This window comes from Pristiophorus japonicus, chromosome 16 (genome assembly GCF_044704955.1).
Source record: "Pristiophorus japonicus isolate sPriJap1 chromosome 16, sPriJap1.hap1, whole genome shotgun sequence".
Taxonomy (NCBI): Eukaryota; Metazoa; Chordata; class Chondrichthyes; family Pristiophoridae; genus Pristiophorus; species Pristiophorus japonicus.
Genome location: NC_091992.1, coordinates 131,644,639 through 131,664,027, shown reverse-complemented (window position 1 = coordinate 131,664,027; position 19,389 = coordinate 131,644,639). Strand labels below are relative to the sequence as shown.

The 19,389-nt window shown below is 43.9% G+C and overlaps 1 protein-coding gene and 1 pseudogene across 1 annotated transcript in view; one reads left to right on the top strand and one right to left on the bottom strand.

Moving 5' to 3' along the window:
* Positions 1-19,389, bottom strand: part of LOC139226231 (beta-2-glycoprotein 1-like) — a 69,710-nt gene that overhangs the window by 18,011 nt on the left and 32,310 nt on the right. Inside the window, exons 2-3 of the mRNA XM_070856853.1 lie at positions 8,458-8,631; positions 3,398-3,494 (exon numbers count right to left, since the gene is read on the bottom strand). Coding sequence (XP_070712954.1) covers positions 3,398-3,494; positions 8,458-8,631 — 271 coding nt within the window. The remainder of the gene's footprint in view (positions 1-3,397; positions 3,495-8,457; positions 8,632-19,389) is intronic.
* Positions 17,602-17,840, top strand: LOC139227299 (U2 spliceosomal RNA; annotated as a pseudogene).

Here is a 19,389-nt window from a genome sequence, read left to right as displayed (position 1 = left end):
AGTGCCATGCCTGTAACTCAAAGAGGAGATGTATAGAAATCGATGACCTTATATTTGTTCTTAACCGCGCTTTGGGGCCCAAGTGGCTTGAGGGTACTGTAATTGGCAAAGAGGGGAATAGGGTCAAAGTGGTCAGACTTAACAATGGACAGATATGCCGCAAGCATCTGGACCAAGTTTCAAAAAAAGGTTCAGCATGGACACTGAGGAACCTGAGGAATTTCATGCTGCCCACACCACTGCCAGTGAACGAGCAACAAGAACTTTCAGCAGCATGCACAGTCCCTGTGGCCAGCCCGGACAAGCCGGAATCACCACAGGTGACAGGGACATAGGCCAAGGCTCAACAACCAGAGCCCCAACTGCGGCGCTCCATGAGAGAGCATCGACTGCCCGAAAGACTTAATCTTTGACCCCAAAAGACATGGTGGAGGGGTGGGGGGGGGGGGTGGTGGAGGTGATGTCATGTATATAACCTTCATGCAACAACACTGCACACTGTATACACCTAAGAAATGCACACCTTGACCACGGGGGGTGAACTTGTGGGAGACACTCCTCACCTGGTCATCCAGATATATAAAGGGAGGTCCCACGCAGGGTCATCACTTCTTGGTCCTGTGAATAAAAGTTAGGGTCGCAGAGTGACCTTGTCTGCAGAATGTGCCTTGTGTGAATTTATAATAGTGTGTAAGGACAAAACAAGTCCCACAGCTCTTTCTGTTTTCACCCCTATTTCCTGGTGCAAGGATTTTTCAATAGGGGGGACTTATACCATGATGGGGCCATGCCAATGAGCTAAGTTTGCTCACCACATTCGTGCACCCTGTACACTTTGGGTGCACTATGCTTGACTAGTGCTAGGACAAATGGGGGTTGGAGGTGGGGAAAGAGAAACAGGAAAATTGGTCCTGTAATTTTGTAAACAAGATGGGCTGAATTTTCGGTTCTGGTCATTTCAGGCAGTAATGGTGGCGGGACGGCAAAGTTTGCGCCAGGAAATGGTTTGAGTAATCAGCTGGGCCCTGAGAGTGGAGCGGAGTGCTAAAGGAGGCATTGCACACCTCTTTTAGGGCACTAGGCCGGCTGAGCAATGGAAAATCCCGAGCTAAAGAGCCGGCCTCGGACCGCCCTAAGAGAGGTTCGGTTGTAGAATAAGAAATCGCCACAAAACACACAAAAAATATTCCCAGTACCTTGACCACCCCACATTAGGATAAATCGCAAAAATAAAAATAAACAGAACAATCACACTTACCTCATTCATTACTTACTTCACTCGCTGCCGCCGGGACAGCTCTGACCGCCTGGTTTTCCAGGCAGTCCTACTAGGGCGCTATGGGGTGCTCAAGGCTCAGCGTCGATTCAAAATCAAAGCCCAGTTGAAAGCGGTTGCGTTTCACACAGGCTCACGCTCCTGGGCGGTGCTGCAAAATTGGCATCTAATTTCCCGGTGGCGGGGGGACGTTGCGAGCTGGCCACCCGCCGGGAAACCATTCCTGCCACCATTGCTGCCCCTCCGGGGCGCCAATAGGGGTGGCAGAAGACCGAAAATCCAGTCCCAGATCTTTAGACTGAACGGTGTCTCCCATTTCCTTTCCTTTGTTACCATGTTTAATCGTATAAGAACCAGCAGATGTGTACAAATGCCCCAGTATGACAGCATGAAGCTCTGGTTCCAATGATATTATGATGGGATTGGTGAGTTGTTGGAACCAAGGCCACATTTACGCTACAACTATAGCATCACTGCAAAGTAGTTTTGCTTCACACTGACGCTAATTCTAAATACGACCGAGGAGGGAGTCTCACTTCACTTTGCTGCAGTCAGAGGAGCATCTGATTCCAGAATGTATGCTACAGTTTATTAGCATCAGTGCAAAGCAGTGTCGCTTCGCATGATGCCACAGCTGCAGTGTAAATGCAGCCAAAGTGCCTCCAGCTTACACTTTTAAAACAAAAGCCGATAATAAAGCGGACCTAAGAGATGCTGAGACATGTACAAACATCTCTCAAAAGTTTCACAAGAATGGCCAAGCATTAAATGCATTTAATATCCATGTTGGATAGTACCAATGCCACTCTGTCAATATCTATTGGGAATGGAACTGCAAGAACAGCCCAGAAAGACTCTTCCCCCTGGATTCCACTCTTCCCTGAACTCCCATAAATTCAACGCATCATTAGGAAAGGTACAGTCTCCTGCAATAGAAATGTAGGGGAGCATGGTGTTGTGGGATTCATGTTTTTTAATGCTCAAGCAGAGAGCCTTGGGCCAAATGGCCTCCTTCTATGCTGTAAACTTCTATGGTTATCTTGGCTGAAATGTGCCATTAGGCAGCTGTTGAGAGGTGTGCGATACACACAAATAACTGTACAGGTATCTCTCAGTAGCATTTTCAGGTTATATGACAAGTCAGCAGACTGCTGAAGATATACAAATCTAAATTCTACCATAGAGAATTTTAAAATCATGGTTTATACACCTTCAATTTATTCCCAAATGCATGCTGTTTGCTTCCTTCTCCGTGAACAGTTCCAGTGAAAATGTCATGGTTGAACATTTAAACATCAAGAAAGAGTTTTGTCTGGGGTCTCCTCCTGATGTCTGGCTGAAGGGACCATTGACAGCAGCCTGCTTGGTCAATCGGAGACTCCAAGCTGGGAATCCAATGGTTTTATAATGTAGCATCACTTTCTATCACTTTGATAATATTGAAGGTACTGTATATAAATCAAGACTTTAGCATCTTGAACTTTACCTTTCCGATCTTTTATTTCGATTGTCTTACTAAATTGGCACATAATCCGAAATGGATATCTGTACAATTATTCGTGTGTCTCAGTTACATCTTGATGGATATCTCAATGGTTCAATATTTTCCTGCCTTGTAATTCACTTACCTAATAACTCATGGCATCATCTGATGGAACAGCTAGTATTAAAAATAGGGAAGCAAAATAATTTCACCAATACATTTCAGGCCTAGAATCGGGAATTGGATCTTTTGATCAGCTTTAATAAGAGACAAATGAATAAATGGTGACAATGTAATAAATACACAATTAAAGAAGAGGTTTATTTTAAGCATAATTCTTTTGGCGTTTTAATACAACTTTCTAGACAAGCTGAGAAACTATAATATACGTAAAATAGATTCCCAGCTTGGAGATGTAAGTCGAAGGCCCAATTTTGGGTCACTTCCTGCCAACAGATTGGACCATGCAATCCTTTTGTCCAAGGTGGGTGGCATGGGTCTATGAGGTGACTTGGAAAGAGGAAATGGTGCAGAAGAAATGAAAACCGTCCCAAAGTTACCATTCTTACAACAAAGTGCATTATTATTATTATTATTATTATTTGGTTGCTGTTGCACAGTCTCTGCACAGTACCTACCCTTCATTGCATTTATAGTAAACCTCTCTCCCAAACTTGAAATCCGTTGCCTGCATTTCTCCATTTTCCAGCATGTAAGGCACATGGCAAGATTTTGCTTTTCGGGAAAAAATACATAAATCATAATTATTTTACAATCTTGATTTTGCATAATTTCGATCTATGTAATTGATCAGCACGGGTGAGTCTGTAATTTAATCGAGTTGCCCTGGCAATAACTTATCATGATGCTAAAGATTTGTGAGAGCTATTAGTGCTAATAACCATTGTGTATATTGGCTCCAAATGTAATCTCTCCCTCAAAGACCACAAGGATAGCTTTTCTAAAGCTTGGGCTAAGCTGTATCGTTGGAGTGAAGGAGAGGAAAAGAAAGAAAGAAAGACTTGGATTTATATAGCATCTTTCACGACCACTGGACGTCTCAAAGCGCTATATAGCCTATGCAGTACTTTTGAAGTGTGGCCGCTGTTGTAATGTAGGAAACATGGCAGCCAATTTGTGCACAAGCAAGCTCCCACAAACAGCAATGTGATAATGACCAGATAATCTGTTTTTTTGTTATGTTGATTGAGGGATAAATATTGGCCAGGACACCGGTGATAACTCCCTTGCTCTTCTTTGAAATAGTGCCATGGGATCTTTTACATCCACTTGAGAGGGCAGACGGGGCCTTGGTTTACCGTCTCATCCGAAAGATGGCACCTCCGACAGTGCAGTGCTCTCCCAGCACTGCACTGGAGTGTCAGCCTAGATTTTTTTTTGTGCTCGAGTCCCTGGAGCGGACGCTAAGATTCCGCATCTGGCGAGGTGGGTGGGGTGGATTGACCCATCCACCTCCACGGAGGTGTGTGGGGGGCCTGACCCATCCACCTCCATGGCACGAACCTGGTATTGCAGTACTTCCAGGAACGGTGCAGTGGCTCTCGGCCTTTTGGCTAAGAGCATTGGCGCAGAGTGATCCTTGATGTGTGCAAGGTGACCTCTGGCGTTTGTGATTTGACAAAGAATTGGAAAGATTGGCAACGAAAAATTAAAAAAAAAAAATCTGGCTCATGTTATATCTGAACGCGAGAGTGCTCAGAACTGGCAACATCAGGAAGATTTCAGTAATGATGTTTCAGACTGACAGGAAAAGGGACACAGACAAAACAACTGTTCAACCATAGGGGGCTGTGTTTCATTTTAAGATGAACATGCAAAGTCAGTTCTGTTTTTAAACCATAATGAGTGAGAATTGCCAAGTCAGTTCGATCCTGGTGCTGGGCACCTAAAGTGGATCAAGTCCCCAGCGCCAACACCTTTCCCTGATGAGCACAAAAAAAAATCATCCTACCACCCCCACAAAAATATTCTGTCGTTGAAGCAGTGTGGATCCTGATAGACCATTCAAAATGAACAACCTGAATTGTTGTGTCTTCATGTAGTGGTTAAGAAACAACACGATTAGCAGGTAATTGCAATAAACCTGAGGAACTCGTAAAGAAAAATGCTTCTAATGATAGAAATTGGGACTCGTGCACTGTACAGTACAATGCTTTATACATTTGCAGCTTTTAATTAAAGAGAATGACAGGTGTTTGGGAGTGAGTTACAGGATGGAATCTAATTGAAGGGTTTGGATAAAGACATAAATAAATCCTTTCCCTCTCCTGTTTAAATATTTCCTGTAGCTGATCTATAATTCTAATGCCAATTTTTCCTTCCATTTGATCTGGGCAAGGTCCCTTTTTTATTTCTCTGCAATTAGCTTCCCCCCCCCCAATTCAAGCACCCTTGTCTTCAGCTTTTCTTTCTCTATTCTTTCACTGAACCTAATTATATTGTGGCCACTGTTTCCCAAATATTCACATACTTATTGGAAGTCTCTAAGCCCCACTTCATTATCCGGAACGATGTCAAACAATGCTCCCTAACTTGTTGGAGCAGCAACATATTGACTGAGAAAACAGCCCTGAATGCACTGCAATAAACCTCTCCTTTCTCAATTGAAAATCCTCAATTTCCTTTCTGCCATTCAGCAGTCTGTAATATACTCCCAGTAATGTGACCGATCACTTGTTATTACTTAGCTTAATCCAAAGTTATTCTGCTTAGATCACATCTCTATTATATACTTGCACTCTAGTGCTCTGCTAATCGCTGCTTTTATGTCATGATTTTTTACTTTCATCAGTGAATCTAGTTCTCTAATTTGTTTTTTTCTGGTATGCATTAATATACATTTTATATTGGATTTGCAATTTGTTTCCTTTTTCTTTTGTCTTTCCACATCCTGATATTTTTTTATCATCGTTTTCAATCTCCCTTCCTCGTACCCATGTATCTGAAAACTTTTCTTCAAAGCTGCATAACTTTACTGTTTTAATTTTCCCTCCCACCTCCTCTGCTATATTGGCTTAAACCCTCCCCACAGCTCCCTTCAAAACTCTGGGTCCCAGCTCTGCTCATCCTGTCGGTACAACTCTCTTTGCTCCAAGTGCCCACAGAAACATAGAAATTTACAGCGCAGAAGGAGGCCATTTCAGCCCATCGTGTCCGCGCTGGCCGATAAAGAGCCGCACGGTCCTCGGTCAGCAGCCCTGAAGGTTACATAGAAACCAATGAACAATGGTGGAAAGGCAAAGAGCACCCAGCCCAACCAGTCCGCCTCACACATCTGCGACACCCCATATACTGAAACATTCTACACTCCACCCCAACAGGAGCCATGTGATCTTCTGGGAGAGGCAAAAACCAGAAAAAAACCCAGGCCAATTTAGGGAGAAAAAAATCTGGGAAAATTCCTCTCCAACCCATTCAGGCGATCGAAACTAGACCAGGAGATCATCCTGGCCGTATTCGATTCCCTGCAGTACTTACCAGTATATCTGTGCCAGCCAACAAAAGGTTATCCAGTCTAATTCCAATTACCAGCTCTAGGTCCGTAACCCTGCAGGTTACAGCACTTTAAGTGCCCATCCAACTGTCTCTTAAAAGTGGTGAGGGTTTCTGCATCCACCACTCTTCCAGGCAGTGAGTTCCAGATCCCCCACAACCCTCTGTGTAAAGAAGCCCCCCCTCAAATCCCCTCTAAACCTTCCACCAACCACCTTAAAACTATGACCCCTCCACCAATGAAAATAGGCCCTTACTCTCCACTATGTCCAGGCCTCTCAATATTTTGTACACCTCAATGGAATCTGAACCTTGCATCAGCCTCAAGCCACATTTCACTTCCCTAATCTGGCTACTCTTGGACTGGCAACCACCCTGAAGTTACCACCACTGAGGTCCTGATTTTTAATCTATCTCTTAACTCCTGGAACCCCTTCCGCAGGACCTGAATCCTGTTCCTCCAGATGTTATTGGGTTTTTTACACCAACCACATCAGCCAACTGATCCCTTCCCATCCCAGGAGCTGCAGCACCTTCTCTGTTATGTCCTTTACCCTGGCACCTGGGAGGCAGCTTACCCTTCAGGTTTAATGTTTGTGGTTATAGAAGTGATTATTTACTTCCCTCATGGTCCCATGGCATTGCTCTTAGGTGCCTGCCCCCCCTTCCCCGCCCCCGCCCCCCACCAAGTCTTCACTGATGGAAGAAAATATTCAGTATTAAAAATGTATTGGTCAGGACAGTTTCCCTCAGGAGACCCCTCACTTCCTCCATACTCCTCCTCTCACCTTGATGGATGGTCACCTGCTTCCAGTCCTTGCCCAATATCACTCTGCAGCTGACGGGCCACCAGTTGGAACATATGTTCGATAAACCCCTCCACCTTTCCACATGTGCTGGAGTGTCTCCTGCTGTTCCTCAAGCTCAGTAACATTGATCATGAGTGAACACAGCTGGAGATATGCTTGTCCTGGATACTCACACTCCAGGAACTCCCTCACCCAGCAAGATTCACACAACATGGATCACAACTATTTTCCATTGTAACTCTACTAAAGCAAAAGATTGTGGATGCTGGAAATCTGAAATAAAAACAGAAAATGCTGGAAATACTCAGCGGGTCAGGCAGCATCTGTGGAGAGAGATAAACAGAGTTAATGTTTCAGGTCAATGACCTTTCGTCAGAACTGGCATGGGTTAGAGATGTAACAAGTTTTCAGCAAGTCATCATCATCATAAGCGAGGATGACTTGCTTTCACGCCAAAAAGGGATGAGTTCACAGGTGTTTCAATGAAGGACCTAATATTCCCGATCCCAAAGTACACCTTGGAGGGTGGAAGATGCCTGTGTGTGGATTTTTTTAACGTGTGGTGGCCGTTGCACACCAGCCACCACACGGGCTTGACAGAGCTAGGTCTTGGTCCAGTGGCAAGGATTATCCAAGATGACTGGAGACCAGCTCTGCTATACGGACCGAACGCGCGCACATATCGCAGTGTGGGCTGGCTCGTGCTGCCCCTGGGCCGTCGCATCTTCTGGGCCCCAGACTCGCGCCTCTCCTGGGCCCGGGTCACTTCCTTCTACAAACTCTTGCCGTTCCTTCGCCCCTCCTGCTGTGCCTGCCCGCACTGCAATCAGCGACCTGACTTTGCAGCCATCGCCCTCCTGCAGCAGCACGCGCTGCTCCCTGCAATGGTATGCCGCTGCACGCTGCTCCCCCTAAATGGCCCCGGCCTGCTGATGGTCTTGCAGGCCAGGACCGCGACGATTTCCAGGCCGAGCAGCCGCACGCTGCTCCCTTATGCAAGTACAGAGGCAGGGAAAGGGGGGAAGGGAGGAAAGAACAAAAGGGAAGGTCTATGATAGGATGCAATGCAAGAGTGATTAAATGTCAAAAGGAATGATGGTGGAAGGCAAAAGGAGGTGGTAATGGGACAAGTAAAGAAACAAAAGATGGGTTGAGAGAAGCTGTAAATGTCAACAGCAGCATCATTACCAGCTCCTGCTGTCCGAGGGAATGGGAGCAGTGGGAATGATTGAAATTGTTGAACTCACTGTTGAGTCCAGAAGGCTGCAAAGTGCCTAATGGAAAGTTGAGGTGCTGTCGTCTCAGAATGAACTTTAGTTAAAGTTAAAACTGGTTACAATTTGGCCAAGTTTCAAAGAGCTTGTTAATTCACTTACGTGCACACTTGATTTTGGGCTGGCCCCAAACCCCAGACTTCGGGCAGATAAGCCTGTTCAGACCAAACCCCGCGTAGCCAGACATGCAGGAATACATCACCTCTTCACCCGGTTCGTACACCTTTTTCCCATTCACAACGTTTGCATTGTTCACGTTTGGTGGTTTGCCGCATGCTGCAGACAGGGAAAAAGTCATCGTGATTTTCTGTGCGATACATTTTACTTTCCTTTCACTGTATTTTTTCTCTTCTTTTCAAGTTGCCCTTCCCAACATCACATTCCTTTCCCAACTAAGAGAAGACAAAAGAATGGTATTCGAAAAGGCCATTCTGCCCATCTAGCCCATTCATCCAACAGCCATGTTTAATAACATAGTCTCCACTCAACTAATTCAATCTGCAGTGGTAGGTAATAACTACTAAAATTTTTAATATTGAGGAGAAGGTAAAACAAAAAAATGGCACTTGAATGTCCAACAGATCAACCAGGCCATCACTCATCCAAAACTTTCCTCAACAGTCAGCCTTCCACATCCAATGGCCTGCATCCAAATGTCACAGTTCCCAAAGATACTGTATCCACCTTTGGCATTCTCCACGCCAGAGGGCTGTGAACACTCAACCATTGAGTATGTTCAAGAATGAGATTAATAGACTTTTAGACGCAAAGGGAACCGTTGGATATGGAGAGAGGGTGAGAAAGTGGAGTTGAGGTCGATGATCAGCCATGATCTTATTGAATGGCGGAGCAGGCTCGAGGGGCTGAATGGCCGACTCCTGCTCCTATTTTCTATGTTTCTATGATCTTATTGAATGGCGGAGCAGGCTCGAGGGGCTGAATGGCCGACTCCTGCTCCTATTTTCTATGTTTCTATGATCTTACTGAATGGCGGAGCAGGCTCAAGGGGCTGAATGGCCTACTCCTGCACCTAATTCTTATGTTCTTATATGTTCCTGAAATCCAGACGAATGGTAAAAGCTTACTAGCTGCTCAATTCAGATTTGCCATCTGTGTATTCTATTATCTTCTTACTATGTATCTTCAATCTCTCTTCCCGGTCATTTATTTCTCTTCTCTTTCTCTTTTCTCTCTCTGACTCTCATTATTTATACTTTCTTCTTATTTCTGTTTCTCTTCATTTTCCTTCTCTTTTTCTCCATCCCCATTTCTCTGTCTTTCTCTCCTTATGCCCTTCATGTCTTCTTTATTGGTCTAATTTTTTTCTCCCTGAAAATCTAATCTCTTTCCATTGTTTACAATCTCAATTCTTGACATTCCACTGAAGATCCAACAGCCAAGTAAATTAATGAAAAGTCAATAGGCCAGCATGCTGGGACAGCAAAACTGTTTTCTGTTCTATTGGGACCTATGTTAAGCTCCATCTGTACAATTCAAATCCTTTCATTGCAGAAATAAACTTGCAAACAGCAGAAAATGTGCTTCAATTTGACCTTTTACATTTTTTAACATTTACCAATAAATGTCACCATTGCACAGTGACCTTTCAATGAGTTCTACTTGTGCATTTCGGCTAACGTTTGTGATCAGTAAAGCAAAACATGAAGACAGTTAGACGGTGCAGTGTTTTGGTGCAGCAGTTGCAATTCCGACAACTGGCAAAGTCGCCATTTAAACTTGTTAAGACAGAGGAAATTTTCACAAGCCCCTTATTTACAATACCAGAATAGCCGGCAACCATATAGGAAGCATCCGATTCCTATTAGACAGTGCACAGGTCTATCTGGGTTAAGAAAAAGAATGCAGTGCACTCATAATCAATTTGTAAGATCACCTCTCCCAGGTGCGCAAGTACAGTCACAACAAAAGGAATCATTCCTTAAATAGTTTTAAGGTTAATTTCTCCCCTTAGTGAGTTCTCAATATCAGCTCAGCCCATCAGGAAGAGGCCACAACTTGAACTCCAAAATGTCTCGGACTGTCACAGCACATCTCCTAATGTCAGGTTAACAGAATGTCACTGCCAAATACACATAAGAACATAAGAAATAGGAGCAGGAGTTGGCCATAAGGCCCCTCGAGCCTGCTCCGCCATTTAATACGATCATGGCTGATCAGATCATGGACTCAGCTCCACTTCCCTGTCCGCTCTCCATAACCCCTTATTGTTTAAGAAACTGTCTATTTCTGTCTTAAATTTATTCAATGTCCCAGCTTCCACAGCTCTCTGAGGCAGCAAATTCCACAGATCCACAACCCTCTAAGAGAAGAAATTTCTCCTCATCTCTGTTTTAAATGAGCGTCCCTTTATTCTAAGATTTTCCCCTCTAGTTCCTAGTCTCCCCTATCAGTGGAAACATCCTCTCTGCATCCACCCTGTCAAACCCCCTCATAATCTTATACATTTCGATAAGATGACCTCTCATTCTTCTAAATTCCAATGAATAGAGGTCCAACCTACCTGAATTCCAATGAGTAGAGGCCCAACCTACTCAACCTTTCCTCATAAGTCAAACCCCTCATCTCCGGAATCAATCTTGTGAACCTTCTCTGAACTGCCTCCAAAGCAAATATATCCTTTCGTAAATATGGAAACCAAAATTGCACACAGTATTCCAGGTGTGGCCTCACCAATACCCTGCACAACTGTAGCTAGACTTCCCTGCTTTTATACATAATCCTCTTTGCAATAAAGGCCAAGATTCCATTGGTCTTCCTGATCACTTGCTGTACCTGCATACTAATCGTTTGTGTTTCATGCATAAGTACCCCCAGGTCCTGCTGTACTGCAGCACTTTGCAATCTTTTTCCATTTAAATAATAACTTACTCTTTGAGTTTTTTCTACCAAAGTTATACTCCATCTCCAACATTATACTCCATCTACCAAATTTTTGCCCACTCACTTAGCCTGTCTATGTCCTTTTGCAGATTTTTTGTGTCCTCCTCACACATTGCTTTTCCTCCTATCTTTGTATCATCAGCAAACTTGGCCACATTACACTCAGTCCCTTCCTCCAAGTCGTTAATATAAATTGTAAATAGTTGGGGTCCCAACACTGATCCCTGCAGCACTCCACTGATTATTGATTGCCAAGCCGAGAATGAACCATTTATCCCTACTCTCTGTTTTCTGTTCGTTAGCCAATCCTCTATCCATGCTAATATATTACCCCCAACCCCGTGAACTTTTATCTTGTGCAATAACCTTTTATGTGGCACCTTGTCAAATGCCTTCTAGAAGTCCAAATACACCACATCCACTGGTTCCCCTTTATCCACCCTGTTCCTGCTAGTCTCTTCCTACCAGGTTAGCAAATTGGCGGAGCGACAGGAGATCGAGAGTGGGGATAATGGGCAGATAATCTTACTGCCAGGTTGTGACTTGTGGTGTCCCACATGGATCTGTATTGGGGCCTCAACTATTCACTGCATCTATTAACGATGTAGATGAAAGGATAGAAAGCCACATATCCAAGTTTGCTGATAACACAAAGATAGAAAAGAAAGACTTGCATTTCTATAGCAACGTTCATGACCACCGGACGTCTCAAAGCGCTTTTTAGCCAATGAAGTACTCTTGGAGTGTAGTCACTGTTGTAATGTGGGAAACGCAGCAGCCAATTTGGGGACAGCAAGCTCCAACAAACAGCAATGTGATAATGACCAGATAATCTGTTTTTGTTATGTTGATTGAGGGATAAATATTGGCCAGCACCCCAGGGATAACTCCCCTGCTCTTCTTTGAAATAGTGCCATGGGATCTTTTACGTCCACCTGAGAGAGCAGAAGGGGCCTTGGTTTAATGTCTCATCCAAAAGACGGCACCTCCGACAGTGCAGCACTCCCTCAGCCTGGCGTGTCAGCCTAGATTTATTTGCTTAAGTCCCTGAAGTGGGACTTGAACCCACAACTTGCGACCCACTGAGCCACGGCTGACACGGCTTAGGCAGCATTGTAAGCAGTGTAGATGGAAGCATAAAATTACAAAAAGATATTAATAGATTAAGAGACTGGGAAAAACTGTGGCAAATGGATTTCAATGTAGACTAGTGTGAGGTCATCCACTTGGGACCAAAAACCAATACATCAGAGTACTTTCTAAATGGTGAAAAGCTAGAAACAGTGGAGGTCCAAAGAGACTTAGTCGTCCATGTACATAGATCATTAAAATGACATGGACAGGTATGGAAAATAATCAAAAAGGCTAATAAGTATATAAGATAGTACATAAGAAATAGTAACAAGAATAGGCCAATCGACCCCTCAAGCTTGCTCCACCATTTAATAAGATCATGGCTGATCTGATCTTGGGCACAGCTTCACTTCGCTGCCCATTCCCCATCACCCTTTACTCCCTTATTGCTCAAAAATCTGTCTATCTCCACCTTAAATATATTCAATGACCCAGCCTCCACAGCTCTCTGGGGCAGAGAATTCCACAGATTTGCAACCCTCTGAAAGAAAAAATCCCTCCTCATCTCAGTTCTAAATGGGTGACCCCTTGTTCTGAAACTATGCCCCCTAGTTCTAGACCCCCCACGAGGGGAAACATCCTCTCTACATTGAGTCTCCTCAGTATCTTATATGTTTCAATAAGATCACCTCTTATTCTTCTAAACTCCAATGGGTATCGGCCCAATCTGCTCAACATTTCCTCATGTCAACCCCTTCATCTCAGGAATCAACCTAGTGATCCTTCTCTGAACTGCCTTGAATACATGTATATCCCTACTTAAATAAGGAAACCAAAACTGTATGCAGTAGGTGTAGCTACTTCTCTGCTTTTATACTCTATCCATCTTGTAATAAAGGCCAACATTCCATTTGCCTTCCTGATTTCTTGCTGTACCTGCACACTAATATTTTGTGTTTCATGCACAAGGACCCTCAAGTCCCTCTGTACCTCAGCATTTTGTAATCGCTCTCCATTTAAATAATAATTTGCTTTTTTATTTTTCCTGCCGAAGTGGATAATCTCACACTTTTCCACATTATACTCCATCTGCCAAATGTTTGCCCATTCACTTAGCCTGATTCTTTGTGTCCTCCTCACAACTTGCTTTCCTACCCATCTTTGTATCATCAGCAAACTTGGCTACATTACACTCAGTCCCTTCATCCAAGTCATTAATATAGATTGTAAATAGTCGAGGCCCCAGCACTGATCTCTGTGGCACCCCACTAGTTACCATTTGCCAAACGGAAAGCAACCTGTTTATCCCAACTCTCTGTTTCTTGTTAATTAGCCAATTCTCTATCTATGCTAATACATTACCCCCACCCCTGTGAGCTCATGTGCAGTAACCTTTTATGTGGCACCTTATCGAATGCCTTCTGGAAATCCAAATACACCACATCCACTGGTTCCCCCTTATCCACCCTGTTCATTACATCCTCAAATAAGTCCAGCAAATTTGTCAAACATGGTTTCCCTTTCATAAAACCATGCTGACTCTGCTTGACTGTATTATTCTTTTCTAAATGTCCTGCTACTGCTTCCTTAATAATGGACTCCTGCATTTTCCCAACAATAGATGTTCGGCTAACTGGTCTATAGTTTCCTGCATTCTGTCTGCCTCCTTTTTTAAATAGGGGTGTTACATTTGTGGTTTTCCAATCCCCTGGGACCTCTCCAGAATCCAGGGCATTTTAGTAGATTGAAACCAATGCATCCACTATCTCTGTAGCCACTTCCTTTAGGACCCTAGGATGCAGGCCATCAGGTCTCGGGGACTTGTCCACCTTTCGTCCCATTAGTTTACCAAGCACTTTTTCTTTAGTGATAGTGATTGTTTTAAGTTCCCCCCTCCCTATAGCCCCTTGATTATCTATTATTGGGATGTTTTTAGTGTCTTCTATCGTGAAGATCAATACAAAATATTTGTTCAAAGTCTCTGCCATTTCCCTGTTCCCCATTATTAATTCCCCAGTCTCATCCTCGAAGGGATCAACGTTTACTTTAGGTACTCAGATGAAGGGACCGATGAAGGGACCGAGTGTAATGTAGCTAAGTCTGCTGATGATACAAAGATGGGAGGAAAAGCATTGTGCGAGGAGGACACAAAAAACCTGCAAAAGGACATAGACAGGCTAAGTGAATGGGCAAAAATTTGGCAGATGGAGTATAATGTTGGAAAGTGTGAGGTTACGCACTTTGGCAGAAAAAAAATCGAAGAGCAAGTTATTATTTAAATGGAGAAAGGTTGTAAAGTGTCGCAGTACAGCGGGACCTGGGGGTACTTGTGCATGAAACAAAAAAGGTTAGTATGCAGGTACAGCAAGTGATCAAAAAGGCCAATGGTATCTTGGCCTTTATTGCAAAGAGGATGTAGTATAAAAGCAGGGAAGTCTAGCTACAGTTGTACAGGGTATTGGTGAGGCCACACCTGGAGTACTGCGTGCACTTTTGGTTTCCATATTTACAAACGGATATACTTGCTTTGGAGGCAGTTCAGAGAAGGTTCACTAGGTTGATTCCGGGGATGAGGGGGTTGACTTATGAGGAAAGGTTGAGTGGGTTGGGCCTCTACTCATTGGAATTCAGAAGAATGAGAGGTCATCTTATCAAAACGTATAAGATTATGAGGGGGCTTTACAAAGTGGATGCAGAGGGGATGTTTCCACTGATAAGGGAGACTAGAACTAGGGGGCATAATCTTAGAATAAGGGGCCGCCCATTTAAAACTGAGATGAGGAGGAATTTCTTCTCTCAGAGGGTTGTAAATCTGTGGAATTTGCTGCTTCAGAGAGCTATGGAATAAATTAAAGACATAGTTAGACAGTTTCTTAACTGATAAGATTATGGGCAGGGAAGTGGACCTGGGGACATGATCAGATCAGCCATGATCGTATTAAATGGTGGAGCAGGCTCGAGGAGCCGTATGTCCTATTTATTATGTTCTTATGTATTCTGTTCCTTTTTATATACCTGTAGAAGCTCTTACTATCTGTTTTTATATTTCTTGCTAGGTTACTCTCATAATCCATCTTCTCGATTTATTTTTTTTTAGTCGTCCTTTGCTGGTTTTTAAAAATTTCCCAATCATCTGGCCTCCCACTAATCTTGGCAACATTGCATGCCTTTGTTTTCAATTTGATACCATCCTTAGTTAGCCACAAATGGTTCTCCCTTCTCTTTAAGTCTTTCGTTCTCACTGGCATATATTTTTGTTGAGAGTTTTGAAATATCTCCTTAAATGTGTGCCACTGCTTATCAACAACCGTCTTACACTTTAATCTATTTTCCCAGTCCACTTTAGCCAACTTTGCCTTCATACCTTTGTAATTGACTTTATTTAAGATAGGACACTGGTTTGAGACACAACTTTCTCACCCTCCAACTGAATTTGAAATTCAACCATGCTATGATCACTCTTTCCTAGAGTATCCATTACTATGAGATCATTTATTAATCCTGTCTCATTACACAGTATCAGATCTAAGATAGCCTGCTCCCTGGCTGGTTCCACAATGTACTATTCAAGGAAACCATCCCGGATACACTCTATGAACTCTTCCTCAAGGCTATCTTGGCCAATTTGATTTGTCCAATCACTATGAAGATTAAAATCACCCATGATTATTGCCATACCTTTCTTACAAGCCTCCATTATTTCTTGATTTACACTCTCTCCAACAGTGTAGCTACTGTTAGGGGACCTATAGACTACACCCACCAGTGACTTTTTCCTCTTATTATTTCTTATCTACACCCAAACTGATTCTACTTCTTGATTTTCTGAGCCAATAACATTTCTCACTAGTGCATTGATCTCATCCTTTATTAACAGAGCTATCCCACCTCCATTTCCTTTCTGTCTATCCTTCCGAATTGTCAAATACCCCTAAATATTCAGTTCCCAGCCTTGGTCACCTTGTAACCACGTCTCTGTAATGGCTATCAGATCATACCCATTTATATCTATTTGTGCCGTCAACTCATCTATCTTGTTATGAATACTGCATGCATTCAGATAAAGAGCTTTTACTTTTGTCTTTTTACCATTTTTCCCTGCTTTGACCCCAATTTCTGATACACTCTTATTTTTATACATTCTGTCCCTTCCTGTCACACTCTGGTTATAATTTTCCCCATCGCTGCCTTGCTCTATTGCCTCCTCCTTTCTCTTTTAAATTTCTGCTCACCTGAGCCCTTCCCCCACTATTTAGTTTAAAGCCCTCTCTGGAATGCTGGGCTTTATATGTTAGAGGACTAGAATACAAGGGGCAGAAGTTATGCTAGTTATAAAAAGGCCTGGTTAGACCACACTTGGAGGACTGTGTTCAGTTCTGGGCCCCATACCTTAGGAAGGATATATTGGCCTTGAAGGGAGTGCAGTATAGATTTACCAGAATGATACCTGGATTTCAAAGGTTAAATTACGAGGACAAATTACATAAATTAGGGTTGTATTCCCTGGAATTTAGAAGATTAAGTCGTGATTTGATCAAAGTTTTCAAGATATTGAGGGGAACAGATGGGGTAGCTGGAGAGAAACTATTCCCGCTGGTTGGGAAGCCTCGGACTAGGGGGCAGAGTCTAAAAATTAGAGCCAGGCCTTTCAGTTTAGAAACCTTCCTACACACAAAGGATGGTAGAAGTTTAGACTCTCTTCTGCAAACAGCAGTTGATACTAGGTCAATTGTTAATTTTAAATCTGAGACTGATAGATTTTTGTTAACCAAAGGTATTAAGGGATATGGACCAAAGGTGAATATATGGAGTTATGTCACAGATCAGCCATGATCTCATTGAATGGCGGAGTAGGCTCGAGGGGCTGAATGGCCTCCTCCTGTTTCTATGTTCCAAGGGAATATTACGTGGTGGTGTTAAAGTCTGTAAGAATAAAAGTGTTTAGTCATGATAAGATTGATTCTGTAATATAAATATTAAAAGTGTAGATTATACGAAAAGACAAGTTTGAAGAGGCAAAATGGATACCTTCCCCAAGTTCATGTCTCCTGGCTGGGCAGAGCCCAAGAAACAAAGGAAGCCTGGCTTTGAAACTCACCAAACTAGAAAAGATATTAATTGGAAAGCCATTAACCTAATCCAGGAATGGCACCAGCCTTCCAGACAGACACATGTATGAGGAAAAGCCAATCAGGAACGACCCTGGGACCAAGACCCACTCCTGAGGCTTTCTGAGAAACTATGGCCTTAAGAGATGTAAAAACTCAAGTCAAAGATTCTCGGCCTTTTGGCTAAGATCATGCGTAACTGACCTGACAGGGGAGTAGCCACCATGACCTCCGGGTGGTTCTCCCTGGATCAGGAAGGTATATGCTTGCTTTTTTGGAAACAGGAGGTGGGTGGGGTGGCTTGACCCATCCACCTCCACGGAGGTGTGTGGGGGACCTGACCCATCCACCTCCATGGCACGAACCTGGTATTGCAGTACTTCCAGGAACGGTGCAGTGGCTCTAGGCCTTTTGGCTAAGAGCATTGGCGCAGAGTGATCCTTGGCGTGTGCAAGGTGACCTCTGGCGTTTGTGATTTGACAAAGAATTGGAATGATTGGCTACGAATTTCAAAAAAAAACTCAAGCCAAAGATTGCTGGGTCTTTTCTCTCTCTTCTCCTTAGCACACGGCAAAAGCAGGGCCTTCCTCTACACACAGAGAAGCAGGCCGTGTGCTTCGCCAGAGAAGTGAAGTATACCATTTTTATTGTAACATCATTGTATCTGTTGTAACTAAGTAGATCTGTAGGATAGCTGGGCACTGCTGTTTCTCTGATAGATGTGCATGTGTGTATGTTTAATAAACTATTCCAAATTGTTTTAAAAGAATCGGTCCTGCTGTCAATTTAATGCCGGAGATTTAGAAATCTTACAAGGTACAAAAGAAAAAGTAACATATATTCGTTATTAGGCAAGACTTTCTCAAAAAAAGTAATTCAAATTTGTGGAAACAGCTCCCCCAAATGGCTTATCTGGTTGAGGTGGTCAGCGTATGAGCTGTGCAAACCAAGAAGGTCCCAGGTTTGATCCTGAGTTTGTGCTGGATCAGTGGCTTTTAGATAGAGCGACAATAGCGGGGGATTACAGTTAGCCGCAGTACCCCTGGATTGCAGGAATCCCAGTCTTGATCACATTCCAGTCAGCATCTTGGAAATGTGCATGTGTGGAGACTGGCCGAGGACAGGATTCAGCACGGCTATGATACCCTACGATGCAGATGATTAGCCTGACCGATACTCACTATCTAGGCTCCTTTCATGCAAAGGCACTCCCTGTTGGCTCTCGGCCTTTTGGCTAAGATCAAGTGTGGTCTTGGTTGATTGGGCATTCATATGCAAATTGACTGATTGCAGAAACTCGTTTTTCCAGTTTTGCTGGCTCTGGCCTTTTGGCTTGGCCCAAGCGGCAATTGGAGAGAAGAGGAAAATCTGCATGTCGACCGACCAGTGAGCAGGCCCGGAGGCCCGCCAAGGTGCCAGACTGGCACCACAACAGATTGAAGGCTTCGGCCAAAATACACATCGAAAGGAGGAATCTGCAACCCGGATGGCGGCCAACCGAGCGGCGAACCAGGGCGTCCGAAACACCATCCGAGTGACGGTAAAGAAAGTGGATGGACAGACAACGATCAACCGGGACCTTTTCGTGAAGAAAATCCTGCTGGGAACATGTGGCATGAAAGTCGCCGACATCTTGGCCTTGCAGGACCTCCCGAAGAGAGGTTACTTCGATGTGACCTTCAGAACCGTCGCCCTCTGCCTGAAGTTCCTGAAGGGACTGAAGGAGGCGAGTGAACCGCTACGCTCAGTGCTGACTTGGGAGCCACTGTTCACCCTTCCGTTGCAGAGAAGACGCACTATCACAGTGCAGCTGTACAACCCCCACATCCCGGTCATTGATGTGCTGACTTTCCTCGATGGGGCAGGAAACAGCAGCGACTTGAAAGACTTGCACGGGATTTGGACCAGCAAGCGCCAGATCCAGGTCACCATGAAAGTGGACGCCAGCGGA